Here is a 17,983-nt window from a genome sequence, read left to right as displayed (position 1 = left end):
AGGATGAGACCTGAGATCATCCTTATCCTCCATATATGTATACCTTCCTGCATAGACACAAATGTGCATGCATACAAACACACACACACACATATGCATGTGCACCCACATGCATAACAAAACAAAACAGGAGACAAGGAGGTGCCATGGGGATAATGTAAGTCTGGTTTTAAAAACACCTTAAACTTTTTTACCAATAAAACAAAATTCATCTCTGTGCTATTACAGCAATGTCATCCTGCAAGACAAAACAGATTCTGATTGTGAACAAGTATGAGGCAACAGAAAAGTTTATTATAACAATAATAAGCAAATTAGCTGGATGGGGCAGAAGCGGTACAAGCTGGATGTATTGGGGTGCAGGGTGGGGTTGGAGCAGCCAGATAATTTCTCAAGAAGAGAACAGACTTTATCAAACTGGTTAAAAGGTTGACAGAGAGCTTCTAGAGGTACACCTAAACATAACTAAACACTGTAGTACTGTCTATTAAAATACTAATTAGTGCTCATCCTGGATTAGTTGACTTATGAGATCTGCTTTGCTTCAAAGGGCAGACAGGGAACAATTTGAGGCCATTCATGAACATGTAATTAAACAAACCAAAATTAATTGAGAACTGTACAGTCATCTACTCCTGCCCAAAGATTGCCTCTTGCAAAGAATTGAACTTCCTAATAAAACACAGAAGACTGTTGTCCAAAAAATGGGCAGCATTGTATAGAAGTCGCAGGTGAAGATTATTGTCAAGAATTCAGAAGAGGACAAGTGGGCACATCTTACAGTCATCTTCTAGAGGCTCCTGGGGGGGGTTCTCTGAGGAAGAGCACAAGGGTGGCAAGCATTAATACATTCTTCTTTGTAGTTCCACAAATTCAGAATTGGTCAGTTTTTGTTAAGTCAATTGAACATCTACCAACTGCCAAAAGTGACCTTTACTTCATTCTTTAGTTCTGGAAGACAGAAACTAGAGCATTTGAATATTGAGGAGTGAGTCCTGTAGGGCAGAGTTATCAGGAAAAAGATGCAGAAAATGGAGATGAGGTCTAGTCTTACTGACTAGGTCTATTAGTCTTGCATAAAGTGATTGATGATAAAGCGAGCAACCTCCCATACTTTTAGGATTACTTCAAGTATTGTGTTTTGGTTCTCAACTTCCCTCCTGGCATTTTGCTGTCTCTCTGCATAGAAAGCTTCTGTTCTGTAGAATTCATTCTCCATTTGTGCCTTTCTCTTTTCCCTCTCCAGCTGATCTTTCAGGTCTCTAATCTGTTCTTCATACTCCTCTCTTATCCGTGCGCGATCTCTCTCCAACTGCTCTCTGTACCATTCTTGCTTCTCCTGGGTTTGTTTCTGAATTTCTTCCTCGGCACTTCTGTACATCTTGTTGGTAAAGCATTTTTCACCATTTTCCATCACCATGCTCTGGACCAAGGCCAACAGCTGTGTCCTCTGGTCCTCCTGCTCCACTCCCGATGCTTTGTTGTTGAACAAACAGTAGCGATCCTCAAACTTACCGACCAGCTCCTGAATGCCTGGAGCATTCTCTAAGTATTCATGGATATCAGCATCTTCCAAGTCATCCTTCCTGGTGAGCAAGAGAATCATGAATCTTCTAGCCTTCTTTCCAAACATGCTCAGAATCTTCTGTGTAGCCTTATGATCTTCCACACTGTAGCGCCCCAATGGGACCACCAGGAGCAGAGCATGAGGCCCTGGGGAGGTCAGGGCAACACAGCGAGCAATCTCTTTTCTTGTGTCAACATCTGATACCTCAGTGTCAAAAACACCGGGCGTGTCCACGACAACGAGCTCTCTCCCACCCCAAGTACTCACTCTTTTCTCGCAGACCTTGGTAATAGATTTGGCACAAATGCCAGAATGAAAGACTTTCTCTCCAAGGATGCTGTTCCCTGTGGCACTCTTTCCTGCTCCAGTTTTTCCCAGTAAGACAATTCTCAGTTGAGAATTTCCCTGGTCTTTGCTTCCAAGCTCTAGAACATCAAGGAAACAAAACCAAGTGTTAGACTCAGCCCCCAACAGGTAAGCACATAAAGTCCCACCATCCATTGCCTGCTCTCTTGCTGCTTGTGGGGTTTCCCCTTGTTGTCACCTCTGCCCTCCCAGGGTCTACAAACAGCCTCTGGGTCTAAAAGGCCATCTTGAAGGACTTGACATCAAGGAGGTACACCAAGTACCTCCCTTGATCTCTTTTCTTCACTGCCTCTTTTCAATATTCTTTTGAGCTCCTCATTCTGACCCTTTGTGGCTTCCAAGCCCGCAGAGGAAGAAATAAGAGTTTCAGAAGAGAACTGTGAGCTGCTTCTGACAGCTGTCCCACTAATGGAATCCAGGGCAGAACACAAAGTATGAGTTTGGGGCATCTGCAGGGAAGGATGTAATTTTTCTGGTTTATACTTAAAAATGACTCTTTCTTCTTCCGACTGAGAGCCAAGTAGGGGGATGTCCAAGCTTTGAGGTAGTTCCCCATGCTTGGGAACTAGAATCCCAGGATGAAAGAAATGAAATGACTGAGAACACTGTCTGAGATGATCTAAGAAAAGATGTGAGAGTAGTTCCCATTAGTATTTACTTAGCTTCACAGTGGAGTGCCCCATTTGAAAGGTTCTTTCTTGTGGGCATTGTTTTCTTGGTCATAGGAAGGAAGAATGGGAAAAGGCACTGGTCTTAACTCCTGTGCCATAATTAGCCAGTGCTGATAGGTGTGATCCCGTCCCTGAATCCCTTCCTCTTCAGGATGTAGATTTTCAGCTCTTTCCAGTAAAATGTAGCCTGTGGGTCTGGATCTGTAGGACACTATGACATGCTCTGGAGGACCAGCATGCAAAACTTCCAAGAGCCTTTAAGCAGCATAGCCTGCATGCTCCTCTGGCCTCTCTGCAGCTGCATGTGAGGACACCTGGGGTGAGATCCCCACCACTGTGGCCTGCCCAAGAGCTAGTTGACTACACCAAAGTTTCTTAAACCACTGGCTATAACCCCCCTGTGGGACCATAAAACTGAACATAAGGAGGAGGAGGAGGAGGAGAAAAAGTTAACAACAGTAAAGGATTCTGAATGCATAATGACTAAAAAATATTTCAAAATCAAAGGTGTAATGAATTTGGAATGTCTCTGACAGCCTTCCCAGTGTTTTGTGATGAACCAGTAACCTTGGTTCTGACCAAACAACATGAACACTTTGCCTTGCTCATACCATGCAACACCAACATTTTGCCTTGCTTATACCATGCAACACCAATAAATACTTCCCAAAATTTCTTGACTCAGATTTGAGACTATTGCTGCTTTGTATTATGCACTTAGTGAATGGCATTCTTACAATTGATTATTGTAAAATTAAATGCCAGCCAATCCTGAAAAATGTTCTAGACACTCTATTCTGCAAAATCAAATATTCAGTCCAGATTTACATAGCCAAAGCAAGCATATCCACCTCACTAGTGTGCAATTATGCATTTTTGAAATTGAAGAAAAACAACAATGAATTCAATAACTTTAGTTTTCTTATTTTATTTCTTTGAACATGTCATATACTTCTTCAGTGTTGTCAAGGGCTAGCTGTTAAACACAACTTGTACATAGTTATAGTGTATAATACTGTGCCTTAAAGAGATACTCACAATATTTAACATTTCTATTGCTCATATAACTACATTTTGTGGTGAAAACACTTAAAATCTACTTTTTATCAACTGTTAATAATGTAATTAAGTATGCTCACTATGTTATATAACAGGTCTCCAGAATGTATTTATCCTATCTAACTGAAATTCCTCACAATATGAACATAAGGGCAAATATGTTTTAATCTTTAAGAAATGGTAGATTATATGTGTATATATACCAAAAATTAATTTCAAATTTCTTATGTTTGACCATTTTATATACCTATGTACTTAGGGTCACATAAACATTATTTGAGGAAAAAGCAGCAGGGAAGACAAAAATTTAAGAAGCCCTGAAGTACACGCATCTGCCAGTCTGTCAAGACCCTGACAGAGAACCACTAGCTTGCCAAGGTACATGAGTGACACATGTGTGAGCCTATCCAGTCTCCGACAGGGAACCACTAGCTTGCAAAGGTACATGAATGGCACATCTGTGGGTCTATTGGGTCTCTGACAGGGAACCACTAGCTTGTCATAGGTTCCTGAGTGATTAGCCAACTTTCACAGATGTGATACAGACCACAGGAATGCATAACTCACAGCATCTGGAGTCAAAGAAATGGCTTCTGTTTTAAGCTACTACATTGTAAGGTAGTTTGATAAACCAGAAGAATCTCAACTAACATGGTGGGCAGAGGAGTTGTAGTGTTCAGTGAAACACTGATTCCTTAGAACGGGGACACTGGGATCAGTGACCCAGATGGAGGATCAACTGCCTCCACACTGTTTTCTCCCAATCCTCTAATGGGGGAAGTCTTTCTGTATATATGTTTCTCTTATTGGTTGATGAATAAAACACTGTCTGGTCAATGAGGCAGGAAGACAGGTAGCAACAGGACGAGGAAAATTCTGGAAAAGGTAGACAGAGTAAGCCTGCCACAGAGTAGCCATGTAGGCTGCCAAAGGAATAACAGGTCTGGACCCTTTTCCAGTAAGACAAGACCATATGGAAATAGTTAGAGTAATAGAAATGGGTTAATAATTAAAACAGAGCTAGCCAATAAGAAGCCCTAGTCATTGACCAACAATTTGATAATTAATATAAGTCTTTGTGTGTGCATTTTGGGTTGGAAGAGGCAGCGGGACTTGGCAGGACAAGAAAACTCTGCTACAATCCCCTTTCAGGAATAGACAAAGACATCACTAGAGAAACCACAATCAAGGAGGCCACAGGCAGTCTTTCTGCTATGTTCACATTGTAGGGGGAGGCAGTAAGAGGCTGTGCTGAAGTGAGGCATGGTGGTTCACGAACACCTCTCACCCAACGCTGAGGAGGCAGAAGCAGGATGGCTGTCACAAGCTCCAAGCTGGCCTGGGCCACAGAGTGAAAGCTGTGTCAAAAAAAAACTAAAGAGAGAAAAAGAAACAAAGGGAAGAGAGGGCTGGGCCAAGACCTGAACCAGTGACAAGCCATTTGGTTGGGCCAAGACCTGAACCAGTGACAAGCCATTTGGTTTCTCCTGCTTAGCCCAATGGACATGCCCTACAAAGAGATCATGAAGAGAGTCGAGAGAAGTGGGAGATCAGAGAAATGAAGAGAGATATGAGGACAGCACGCAGAAATTGTTTTTCTCCTGCTCAAGTGAAGACGGATAGTCAAGACAGAAGGGACTACACCCCTCCCTGCCTGCCTTTCCACTTCTTCTGCAGTTCAGCTACCCACACCCCCAACCCCCAACCTCCCCACCACTCCTCTCACCATAGCTGGTCTTTGACTTTCTGGTTGTGGACCCCACACCATGGTACTGGTCTGCCATTGTAGCTTGAGTCCCTGCAGATAACGAAACAGCCATAGCACATGGTACATATAGGTATACGTGTACATATACATGAAAACAAAGCACTTAACACACATAAAATAAAAATATTTTAAGGAAGAACTAGAATTGAATTTTACTTTTCTTGCTTGAATTCCCTGGTGGCTGTTGTTTCTCTGTAGAAGATGGTTTGGACTATTGGGATGATCCAGTAGTCCCTGCATGGTCATCCCTCTCTGAAGACACTGACCTCCCCTGCGTTCCCAGGTCCTTTCATCTCCTAGGCTTTTTTTGGAACTCCCTCTTCCTGGGTCCACTGCTGCAGCCCACTACTTCCTGAGAGGACCTATCTAACCCTTCCTGCAGCAGCACCAAACAGAGAAGCCAGCTTTCAAGGCCACTTGTGCTTGCTGTAACTGCCCAGCTGCATTTTTTTTCATCAAGGAAATGGTTGCAACATGAAGTTATTCTCTAGCATTTACTGTATCCTCTTAGACTTGATGACAGTAAACTTCCTGGGGACAGGCACAGTTCCGGACAAAAGCTGGGTCTCAGTTTACTAGCTGAGCAAATTGACTTCCTAAGTTCTTTACCTCCCTGTGTATACAGCAGTCCCTGCCCTGTTAACCAATACACAGACACGGAAAAGATGGTTGCTTCATTTTGAATGCTTCCTCTACCTACTACCATGAACGTTTTTGAGTACTCTGGACAGGCTGGAACGTTCCTGGTTAAGAACAGAGTCCCCACACAGAGATCCATCAATTATAAGTGGGAAGAAGAAAGCCAGATGCCTCTTTTGACAGAGGCTCATTTCTTTATGTCCGAAGGCTAGGTGGGTAGAAGACAAGCTTCTCATAAATTAGAAAGGGAAACCACAAACTTTCATATAGCATCGGCTCTTAACAGAGTTGATATTGACGATTAGCAGGAGACTCAGAGGCAGCAATGGAACATTTCTCAAGACTTGGGGGCAGGGGTGTCTTTAGACCCAACTCATATATAAAACTAGCACTGTGCTTCTGTAGGTGCTGATTTCGCTGACTAAGTCCTCCTCCCTCAGCCTAAGAACAACATCCACTCCTGTAGTCACAATGAGTGTAACTTAGACCTCCCCACATAGACTGCCCTGCAGGGAGCTCAGCTCTTCCATGAAACCAGGAAAGAATGGTTCCCCAAAAGGCAGGTTTACTAGGGAGCAGTTTGAAGGAAAAACAATAACAGCAGGTGAGGACCCTGACCTGTTTGCCAGCTTGGAGGAAGGCACATGCCAAGCTGTGCCTGCTAGCGACCCCTCAACCTTACCTTCTCCCCTCCTGCTCCCACCAATCTAATTCATTCACTCTCTTCCTGGAAGAGTCAAGTTACACTTGTTTTGACTAGTGAAGGAACACTTTCTCCAAAAAGAAAGGATCTTTGCAGCAATGGACCCTGAAGCATACATGAATTTGTAGGGTTCGCCTTCAATAAGGATTACAGCCTAAAATTAGCAGACAGGAAACAGGAACCAATAAGTACAAAGAGCAGATATGCCTGGGGGTTTACCAGACACAGCCAACAGAGCAGCCCCCTCCTCACAAAATTCAACACTCCCACACTCTACTTCTATTCTTACCTGAAAATCTGGGTCCTGTGGTCTTCTCTGGTTAACAATGCTAAAACCAGAAGAGAGAGTAGCAGAGAGGAAGCTTGGGGGAGGAACTGTGGAAACAGGAGCATACAAAGACCCACCCATCTTCCTAGCTAGCTGCACTGCAGAACTTTCTATAGTCCTGCTGTTCTGTGCCATCTAATATGGAACCCATGGGGCCCTGGTAGCTACTAGGTACTCAGGATGTGATAAATTAAATGAGAAATAAAGTATTTCATGGTTTTAGTCACTTTTCTCATCACTGAGACTTTTGTTGACTACAATATGATCCATCCTAATAAATAATGGGCAGTCTGCTCTTGTTTCTGTAAATATGAATGACAATGACTTGGTTGGAGTTATATTGACTCTCCTGTGTGCTTACTTCTTTAAGAAATGGCAGGGGGGGACTCCTCGTCAGTAGCATGCAGTAGAATCTACTTTTAATTGGGATATTCAGATAATTTATACTTCAGATAATTAATGATGTGGTTGGATTTCAATGGGGGAATCTATATCATACCTCCTTCCCTCAAAGCCCAGGTATCTCTACAGAAAAGGGGATGGAAACATTGGAGGCAGTGGGTATCCACAGTGGAACAATACTTGCTGGATATGCCAAGGCCATTTCACTGGGGGGGGGAGAGAGGAGACATGAAGTTGGGAGGGAAAAGAGAAAGCTAGAGAAGGAATTAGAAGGGGGGGGAATGAGGGTGGCATTGATCAAAATACATTATAGGAATGTATAAATGTCTCTAACGATGAAAAAATTATTATTCTGCTACCAGTTTTCTCTTTGTCCAATCTGTTCTTTCCCTTTCTCTCTTATTCTGTCTAGTTTGTGACTGATTCCTGAGGGATTTCTTTTTATTTCTTCTTGTTGATTTATTCAAGACCACCCTTTTTTGGTGGGTGTTTTAGGGTCCATGCATACCTCTTCAACTTAGAACAGTCTCCTTTCAAATTCTGCTCAATCGCCCCACATATACAGCGGAAGAACCTCACATCTCCACACTATTGTTATCGTGTAATTGACATCTGCCTGTTTTATAAACCCAAGAGACCACCAGTTCTGGGAAATTACATGGGCAGATGTCAACAGGAAAAGCTTGGGTTTTGTATCCCTTGCACAAAGAACAAGAGTGATGTGTGGGGGGAAGCTAGTGAGTCAGATTAACAAACATTGCCAACTCCAGGAAAGTCTATTTATTCAGTGATCTTGCCCCCCGCCCCGCCCCCAGGTTCACCCATGAATTCTGGTAATGAGGCTCAGAATCACCAAGCAACCAGGTGGTGCTGAGACAGCCCCTGACAAAATCAATTCTTCACCACAGGCCTTCTAAACGTTCCTCTCACCTTTCCATGTGCTGCACTGTGCCCTGAAGGGTCCCACGAATGTGTTGCCTTCTGCAGTTGGGACACTGGGAGCAGGAATGTCCAGATACGAAACTGACATTTTTCTTCTCTGGATTCCCTTCTCATACGTACACAAGTCTTCGGTTTACCTCATTTGAAGGTTTGCAGCAAAGGGGCCAGAGGGTGATTTTTTTCATTGCAGTTTTTTTTGAGAATTTGTAGACTCAGTAGTTGTTGTCAGCCCATTTCCCAGAACCCCTCTTATGAGAGTAAGACAGTTGATGCTAAATATGTCTGTGCCCTAAAACGCATCCTCCCTTCACCAGCCACAAACATTTCCTGTCCCCTCTCCTTCTCCTTTTGTCTTACTCATCACATGAGTTGTGGTCATTTTATAGAGTAGAAAGGTTAAGATGGAGGGACCATGTATCCTGCCATTAACGTGGGATGGTACAAAAACAGGCTGTGGGGAGGAGGTTGAGAAAACATGTCAGGGAGATCTCGATGTACTAGATCTCCCTGAGCATCACTTTGGACTGATGATATTGGCCAAGAAGAACTTTTCTCTGCCTTCCACCTGGAGGAAGGACCCAGTTATGGCCACTCACAGTTCAGTCCTGAGTGGGTGTGGTGTATGTACAGTGTTTCTTCCTAGAATCATTGTTACAGAGTTTTAAAAGCTCAAAACTTCTATTGAAACACTTAACAAACTCATTAAAAACATTGTCAAAATTGCCCTGGGGTGATGGACCAAGTACTTAAAATCACTGGCTGCTCTTTCTCAGGACCCAGGATGGATTGCCAGCAACCACGTGGTGGCTCACAACCATCTCTAACTCCAGTTCCAAGGCATCTGTGGGTTCCAAGCACACAGATGCATGTAGGCAAACACCCATCCATATAAAAAAATTTAAAATGGTCTGCATGAAGCTCACAGCTGGGAAAGACCATTGCTGCCATCACTTCCCTTGCAGACTCTGGAAATAGCGGGAGTGGGGGAGCATAGTCTCCAGCTGTGTTCCCGCTGCTGAACTCACCAGCCTCTAATGTACAACCCACAAATTCGTGAGAGATAAAGCAAAACAAAATGTCATAAATTTGAGGGGAAAAGTTTTGTAGGGAAGAAGAGGGAGTAGGAAGAGTTGGAGGGGGAAAAGTGAAGGTGAAAGGAGTAACCAGAGTAACAAAGTCCATTAATAAAAACAAAAAATCAGAATATTTTTATTGTCTACGGCGATACCACCCTGAACGCGCCCGATCTCATCAGAATATTTTTATTATTAGTTATTTTGAACCAATGTTTATTTAAAATATCCTTGGGAATGCAGGAATGGCCATGGGGGGGGGAGTGTCTTTGTAACTACGTGAAAGTATTTTGTGCATTTTGTTCTGCTGTGTTCCATTTCCATTTAACAACACATCAGAAATTTTGAAGTCAAGATAACTTGGCTTATGGAAAGTCAATTACAGAACAGTACTGTGGTCTAGCACCTATTATACACCACAGGCAGCCGCCTCACATCCAACACACCCGCTAAAGGGATCGCAGGGCTATGGAGGGAATGAAAGTAAACTCATTAGGCATGATGAGATACTTGACCAAATACCTGGAAGACAGGAAAAGGTGAGAGTACACTGGACAGACCACTGACTTCCCACACAAACTCAGAACAGCTGGAGGTGGGTAGAGATGGAGGCTGAAACATAAAGGCTGTTCAGAAATGTCAGCTAGGAAGAACTAGGTTACTACAGGATGAAGTTGGGGTTAGTAGAAACAGTGGGCCCTATAGTCTCCTCCCTCCCCCTAATTCAGAGAACTGCACGTCATCTTCTTCCAGGAAGATGGTGGGAAGTCTTTTTTCCCCCTGAAGATTAGAATATTTCACAAAAGACTTGTACATCCCGATACTCAGGGTTCATTCCACATAGTCATCTGAGTCTGCTCTGTCACCTGTAGTGAAACTCTGAGGCTGTGTGTGTGTGTGTCTGTGCATTCAGGAAGCAGTAATGGCAATCATGAGCTCACAGCACCTCTAGGCCTGGATAGAGGAGGTACTACTCATGGGAACCTACTCCACCCTGCTGAACTAGTAACTGCTGATGAATTCTGGGAGAGGAAGAGTCATTGTCATTCGCTGTGTTCTTCCTGGTGGCCCACAATTCTCTAGCAAATTGCTCTAAACCTGTTGTCACACACATGAACATAGTTAAACTCAGTGGATCACAAAGCAAAGAGCATACCAAAACAAAAAGGCATGAATATAATGAGAACACATTATATGATGTTTGTATGAGATTGTCAAAGAACAAATGTCAATAATAAAAGAATGACATCTACATCACAATCCCAACTTGTCCCAAAGTTTCAAAAGCATCTCACTTATCTTTTTGAAAATGTATTCAAATATACTCTCTTCCGCCACTTCCTTCAGATTTCTCATTTTTTCGTCATAATTTCTCTTTGCAGAATCAATGAGCATCTTCTTTTCTTTCTCTGATTTATTAGCATGTATATTTTCTATGCTTTTGATTTCAACACTGAGTTGTTGAGTATAAGTTTCCTCCAGATCCCTTTGACACTGTTTCAGTCTTCTATCTACGTCCTCATATATCTTTTCAGAAAAGTAAGACCCTCCATTTCTGTCCACCATTTTTTCTATCAGTTCTACCAACTGCTGTACTTGCTCCTCTTGCTCAGCTTTTCCTGCTTTGTTATTAAAGGCAAGGTAGCGTTTCCCACACTGCAAGATAGTATTATGTAACTTGCAATCTGTTTGGCCTAGAAAGTCATCAAGGCTCTGGTCCTCAAGGTCCTCTTTTCGAGTGAACAAGACGATCATGTACCTCATTGCTGCCTCCCCAAAAAGGCCCTTGATCAGATCAACAGTTTTCTGCTCTTCGTCCGTGAAGCGGTTCAGCTGCATAACAAGGATGATGGCGTGAGGCCCAGGGCAGGAGTAGAGGACACAGCGGCTGATTTCTGAACATGTGGTTTTCGTGGTCTCCTTGGTGTCAAAGAGCCCAGGAGTGTCGACTACAATAAGGTTTCTCCCTTTCCATTCCCGGGATGCTTTCTGGCAGGTCTTGGTAACAGCATGGGCAGAAATCTTAGACTCAAATTGGTGTCTCCCAAGGATGGTGTTTGCTGTGGCACTCTTTCCGTGTCCAGTTTTCCCTACCAAAATGATCCTCACCTCAGTGTTTTCAAGGGCAGCCATGCTGAGGCAAGTCGACTCTCAAGATCAGGAATGCTCAGACCTTAAGGAAGAGAGAGAGATAGAAATTGCCTATTAGATAAATGGGAACTGCTCCAATCCTTTCTTTTCCCCTTCCTTCTCTAAAATTTTCCGATGTTCTGTTATCTTTATGTATCCCCATGGAGACTGAAAGATGAAACACTACAGTGGAAGAAATAAAGAAATTAAACAGTTCCTCCACAGAAGAATGCCACGCCATGTGATTCTGCAGGGAAATCCCAATGACAAGAGCATGTCACTGTGTTCCTATAGAAGTCAGAGGATGTCTTTGTGAGGTCGGTTCTCTCTTTCCACCTTTGTGTGGGTTCTGGGCATTGATCAACAGTTGCCAGGTTTGCCCAGGAAGCGCCTTTATATGCTGAGCAGACCACCCGCCCCTCAGCATACTTTTAATCCCTGATAATCTGGATGCCATTTAAACTGTTCGTGATAACTTAGATATTTCTAGTCCTGCTAACAGCCTACATGCCAATATAGGAACAAGTGCCATGCCCAATGTAAGGTCTGAGGTGAGCGCACCCAAGTCTCTGCTCTGCCAAGGACCTGAAAGCCCAGACAAGAGCATGTACTGGAATGACTATAATGTCCAACAACTAGGAGAAACATTCTAAGTCTGAAAACACAAAGAAACAGTAAGAAAGTGGAAACAGCTCACGCCCCTGATTTTACCAATACACAGTTTAATGCGTGTCATTGAAGACACAAATATGTTCACCTACATGTTAATAAAAAAGAAACACACACAAAGGAAAGAAAACAAAAGCAAAACAAACAACAACAACAAAATCGGACAGTTAAAACAATCCCAAACAAGAAAGAACTGCTGGAGGGATCACCGCTTCAGATTTCAAGGTGGTGATACAGATGCTCCAGAAATAGAGTAATAAAGGAAACAGGGGGGCAGGGAGCAAAACAGGGGAGCTGAGCCACAGGCGACTGCAGTGTCGTCCTATGTTGTGCCCTCAGGGCGGCTAAACCGGTTTCGATAGACCCCTCCACTCTACCCCACAGTCACACAGCTGCACATACACATCTGTCTGTTGTACAGTGGGGAGGAGTCAGCACACTGAATTCTAACCCTTCTCTGCCCAGGATGACCTGGGTAACTAAGAGAGAGTCGTCAGACTTTCTGAGGAAAGAAAATGACTCAGATGATCTGAGTTGTCTCCCAGCTTGGAGACACAGAACTTTCTGTGAAGAGCACCAGGCTACACCGTGTGTGTGTGTGTGTGTGTGTGTGTGTGTGTGTGTGTGTGTGTGTGTGTGTGTACACTGTAGCATGCTAATTCATGTCCTTATACCCCTTACCCTCCACCACTCCTACCACCATCGCCCTCCCTGTGGAGCTGCAGGCAGGATACCTCTAACCCCACAGATTTCCCATCCTCCTCCTGACTCTCACAGCTCCCTTCCTCTAGGCTTCTTCCCAGAGAGGGACTCACCTTCTTCTTCAGGAAGTGATGAGGGACCTCTTTGAGGCAGTGCTTCTGCTCAACTATGAAGCAAAACCGTGCATTCCAATCCAATCAGTCAGGAAGTTCTATGGGTGGAGCCAATGAAGAGACTGTTTGCCTTTAAAGAAACGGAAATGTCCTCTAACTTAGTGTGTGCTTCAGCTTTGTCTGTGTGTCTGCTATAAAGCCCCAAATTTCAAAATCCTTTTTAAAAAATTGCTTTGGGTTGGTTTTTGTTTTTTAGATACAGTTTAGGTAGCCCAAGCTAGTCTTGAACTCACTAACGTACTGAGGATGACCTTGATTTCAAAGATGAGAACCTTGTAGTTACCAGGTCCTTGAGGCTGAGTACCTCACTGTTGGAGCAGTCTCACAATAGCTATCTCTCACTTGGGGGGAGGGTACAGCAACTATTAGGTACTCAAGGCACAAGGCAGGGTGTCTCAGTGGTTCCAATCTGGTGTCAGGGCACCAAATCTCCCTGAAGAGCCACTGGTCCGTAGCCCACAGTGCAAACTTGAAAATGCTGGTTCTGATACGAGTGAAGGAATCAGCAGCAGCAAGACAAATCAATTGCATCAGGAGGAGGCCTAGGAAGCAAAGGGGCGTGGTTTTCCTTTGCCACACCCATTCTACCCTGGCTGCCACCAGAAGCTGTTGCCCATAGCTCACAATTGGCAAGGCAGTCAGGACAGTTTTTCATGTGTGGCTCCCTATTCTGGTAGCTCTAATTCCAGGCAAGTGGACATGAAAACCAATCACAATAATGTGCCACACCAGGCTTCAAACCCATGTTTTGGTTCATGTCCAGGGTAATACTGATTATACAGAGAGGCCTAGCTCTTCAACTATTTTCCATATGTTCTGTCTACTAATGTTAAACTTTCAGACCTTACACAAAAGTTTCTATCCATTTTTAATTAATTTTTGTGTGAGGTGAGAGATATGGACCTTGTCTCTATCCTCTGCATGTGATACTATTTCCCCAGCATCATTTGCTAAAGAGGCTGCCTGTTCTCCAACACATGTCTCTAGCACCTTTGTTGAAAATCAGATGGCTATAACTGCATGGGTTTATTTCTTTGTCCTATGTTCAAGAGAACACAGAAGAATGTTAACCTATGGTTCTGAGTTTGTGCCAGAACCATATATAAATAATTCCTAAGTCCAATAATAAGAAAACCCAGTAAAAACAGGACAGAGACCTTGGCACAACCTCACACAGGATTATTCAGATGGCAACTGTTATGTATGGGAAGACACCATCACATGTCCTCATGGAAACATGAAATATCAAGACACCACTATCCATACACCTGCCAGAAGAGTCAAACTTCAGGACACTGATGGTATCAAATGTTGGATCAGTGGGAACCTTCATTGGTTACTGATAGGAATGCAGAGGGGCAAGCCACTTCAGAAGACAGGCTGCCCGCATCTTACAAAATTAAATACATTCTTCCGTATGATCCTGAAATTGCATAACTTGACATTTACACAAAAGAATTAAAAATGATAATCTTATAAAACCCCACATGTGAAGGTCTGTTTCAGCTTTATAAAAGCAACTAAGATACCCTCCAGCAGGTGAGTGAATGAGCAAGTTGAGTACATCCAAACAATGGGACATTATCCAAACATAAAGAATAAGCAAGAAGCAATCATGAAAGTATCTTCAAGAAGCTTAGAAGTGTATCACTAAGCAAAGCTTAGTAGTAAAAATATTTCCTGATGAACACCATGGGAAAACTGAAATTATAGAGATAGTAGAATTACCAATAGTTGCCAGCAATTGGAGAGATGGCACACATGAGCTTTGCTCAGGGACCTTTAGGGCAGTAAAATATTCTGTGTGATGATGTGTTAGAGAATATATGTCATTATGCGTTGTCCAAGCCTGTAGAATGTACAACACCAAGCGTGAAATGAATGTCAGCTGTAGACATTGTCTAATACTGCTGTACAGGCTGAGTGATAACAAATGCACCACTCTGGTGGGCAGACTGATGACAGGGAAGGTTGTGACATCGTGGAAGATACCTGTGTGTCTTCCTCTCAATTTTACTAAGAAATTAAAGCTTCTCTTTTAAAAGAACAAGACAAAACATGGGCATTATAAATGGCTCAGTGTTTACGAGCACTTGCTGCTCTTACAGGGCGCCTAGATTCAGTTCCCAGCACCCACATCAAATGCCACACAATCACCTGGAACCCTCTTCTGACTTCTGCAGGGTCTTGCATACAGGCATGCATGCATTCACATGAATAAAAAAATAAATAAACAAAATGTTTTTAAAATGAAAATGAAAATAAAAAAACAACAATATCAACAAAATCAGAGCCTGATGGTGTGGGCCTATAATTTCAACTACTTGGGAGGCTAAAGCAGGAGAATTCACAGGCTCATCCAGCTTAAAGGATAGAGTGAGTTCAAGGTCAGCCTGGTCAACTTAGTGATTGAGACCCTGTCTCAAAATATAAATATTAAAAGAGCTGAAGATTAGCTCAGTGGTAGAGTGCTTGCTTACCATGCCCAAAGCCCTGGGTTCAGTGTCTAGTGAGGAAAATAACAATTGGAGGCTATAAGAATAACAAAGAGAGTTTAGAATCATCTCCAAAGAAAATGGCTCCACATAGGCCTGAATCAGCAAGGGACACAGATGCGCCCCCACCCCAGGACTGTTGGGTCTGAGGAGGCTACAATCACCCAGTAGTCTGCCTGGTGCCAGAGGCCATCATACTAAGTACTGCCTCGAGATCAAGCAGGAGTGAAATCTTGAGGCATGCCCAGGTCTGTCCTGGGCATTTTAGATTCCCAGGAATATGTCAAACTTCTCAAAGTCTCCATGGAGAACCCTTTATAGCTTTTCCTCTTAAATGTTCACATATTTGTTATTTGCTGCCCCATTCATCCATGGTATTAAGCAATCATTCTCAAAAATAATTCATAGGAAAAGACTGTTGCTGCCAGGAAAGCTGTTAGACCAAAGACAAGCCTTTCTGTCGGGGTCTTCCAGGGACCTCAAGACTTCCAGGAATCCAAGGTCAGTTCTCTAAGAATGGAATTCTGAGGGAACTCCAGCTTTATTTGGCTGCCCTTCACAGGAAGCCAGGCGATGTTTTTCATGGTGATTACAGATAATGGAGTATGTCTGATTTTTTTTTGGTTTGGTTTGGTTTTTAAGGCTACAGACGATTTTTGAATGTAGAAAGTGAAGTAAATTAACCACAAAACTTAATGTCCTTACTGTGTTTCTTCAGTTGCCATTTTTACACCCAGGGCTGCTATAAGTCAATGCATAATATACAAGGTTCTTGGGTTTTGTTGTTTACTTTTGCAGTAATGATTGATTTTTGGAGCGCTTTACTCTGCCATACACACAGACATCACTTCACATTACGCTGGAGACTTATAGACAGATTCTGGGTTCAGTGAAGGGTGGGTAAAGGGAAGCAAGAATTCAGGCCTAAGGAACAACAGCTATGATCAAGACAAAAGAGTTATGATGACCATAACTTATATAAAGAGAAGACAAGAGGGAAGAGAGACACTGGAGAGCTATAAAGCTGTTGCTGTTGTTGTTGCTAGTGACTATAAGTATCATTGAAATTTAACAGATACAGACACCATTCCCAAAGTCGAAGAGAAAATGTAGCCAGTGACTAGGAGCATCACAAGGAACTCGCGGTCTGATAGGAGCAGAAACTGTCAAAAGAAATACTAAAGGTATGTGGTGGATGCCCCAGCATCTAGTAAACCCTTTGGTGTTAACTTCCTGAAGATACAGTGGCCAATAGGAATGAAAGTGGTGAAATTCTGAGGACATGGTGGCCAACGGAGATGAGAAGGTTGACAACCTGGAGACACAGTGACTGATAGGGTTGAGGAACAGGCTTGCTAATCAGCAGGGGGGAATGTGCAGTAGCTTCAAATGAGTCAGATAAATGTAAATGAGTCTCGAACTCTGTGCACCAGAAGACAGATTTTCAGATACTCACGCAGTTCACTCTCCAGGCAACGTCAGTAATGTGTCCAAGGAACAACAAGATCTTGCTGGGGTCCTGGCCACGATATCTAGTGGAATGAAGGCTGGGAAATATCATAGATATTGTGAGCATTGCCTCTTGCTAAATTTTAGGGTATTGTTGACTTAAGAAAAACAAAATCTACATTTGATGCCTGAGACTGTTTGGGGTGTGACATTTTTGCTCAAACATGATTCTGTTCAGTCTAACACAAGCTGCCAACACCATCTGTGAAGACAGTATAGTTGAAAAATAATAAACAGGAACTCTATGTGGCCAGGGGGAGAAATGTGTTGTGCTGATAGTAGCAAGATTTTTACATCCTTCTGAAGGAAAGGATGTAATTATATGACTCCACTCAAGATAAATGATAAATAGGTGTTTATTGGGAACAATTGCACAGAAAAAATACAAAGAACCACTGGAGTGTTTCCCTGATCTTCCTACTGGATCCGCTGACCCACCAGAAAGAACACACAAAACCTCTCTTTCTGCTTCCATCCACCTGAAACCACACCCAAAGGGGTGCAGCCACTGTTACAGGTTCACAGAGCAGATGCCTACAATTCCCCTTTTAGTCTAAAGAAGAAGTTTTTAAGCCTGATACAAAAACTATATACAGTGATAACAAAGGTCAAGTATACTCCAGGAAAAGGAAAGGTAAACATACACTAATTAAAGCCTACTATCAGCAAGAGCAACATTGAGCAATAGATATATATACTACATGTCCAGTATACATGTCCAGTATCAGGGTAAAGGCATGACAGAGATTACTCTGATAGCAGTCCTAATCTAGAAAGTCTAAATCTC

General features: G+C 43.0%; 2 protein-coding genes across 4 annotated transcripts; both read right to left on the bottom strand.

The window, feature by feature from the left end:
- Nucleotides 1-274: 274 nt before the first annotated feature.
- On the bottom strand, nucleotides 275-9,497 carry Gimap4 (GTPase, IMAP family member 4). Of its 3 annotated transcripts, none has more exons than XM_021223660.2 (3): nucleotides 8,434-9,497; nucleotides 5,390-5,461; nucleotides 275-1,992 (listed from the first exon to the last, which is right to left on the bottom strand). In XM_021223660.2, exons 1-3 carry the CDS (start codon nucleotides 8,531-8,533, stop codon nucleotides 1,067-1,069), a joined length of 1,098 nt encoding a protein of 365 aa, XP_021079319.1. In that variant the 5' UTR covers nucleotides 8,534-9,497; the 3' UTR covers nucleotides 275-1,066. The 3 variants fall into 3 exon arrangements, with proteins under 3 accessions (XP_021079319.1, XP_005087212.1, XP_012981488.1); XM_005087155.4 differs by lacking the exon at nucleotides 8,434-9,497 and adding an exon at nucleotides 7,063-7,205; XM_013126034.3 differs by lacking the exon at nucleotides 8,434-9,497 and adding an exon at nucleotides 5,588-6,529.
- A 133-nt stretch (nucleotides 9,498-9,630) lies between these two features.
- Nucleotides 9,631-13,346, bottom strand: LOC101835218 (GTPase IMAP family member 9). The gene is made up of 2 exons (XM_013126038.3): nucleotides 13,133-13,346; nucleotides 9,631-11,691 (listed from the first exon to the last, which is right to left on the bottom strand). The coding sequence occupies exon 2, from the start codon at nucleotides 11,649-11,651 to the stop codon at nucleotides 10,773-10,775; it is 879 nt and encodes a 292-aa protein (XP_012981492.1). The 5' UTR covers nucleotides 11,652-11,691; nucleotides 13,133-13,346; the 3' UTR covers nucleotides 9,631-10,772.
- Nucleotides 13,347-17,983: the final 4,637 nt, after the last annotated feature.

Source organism: Mesocricetus auratus, unplaced genomic scaffold (genome assembly GCF_017639785.1).
Source record: "Mesocricetus auratus isolate SY011 unplaced genomic scaffold, BCM_Maur_2.0 Super-Scaffold_100125, whole genome shotgun sequence".
In the NCBI taxonomy this organism is placed as follows: Eukaryota; Metazoa; Chordata; class Mammalia; order Rodentia; family Cricetidae; genus Mesocricetus; species Mesocricetus auratus.
This window is presented reverse-complemented; position numbering and strand designations above follow the sequence as displayed.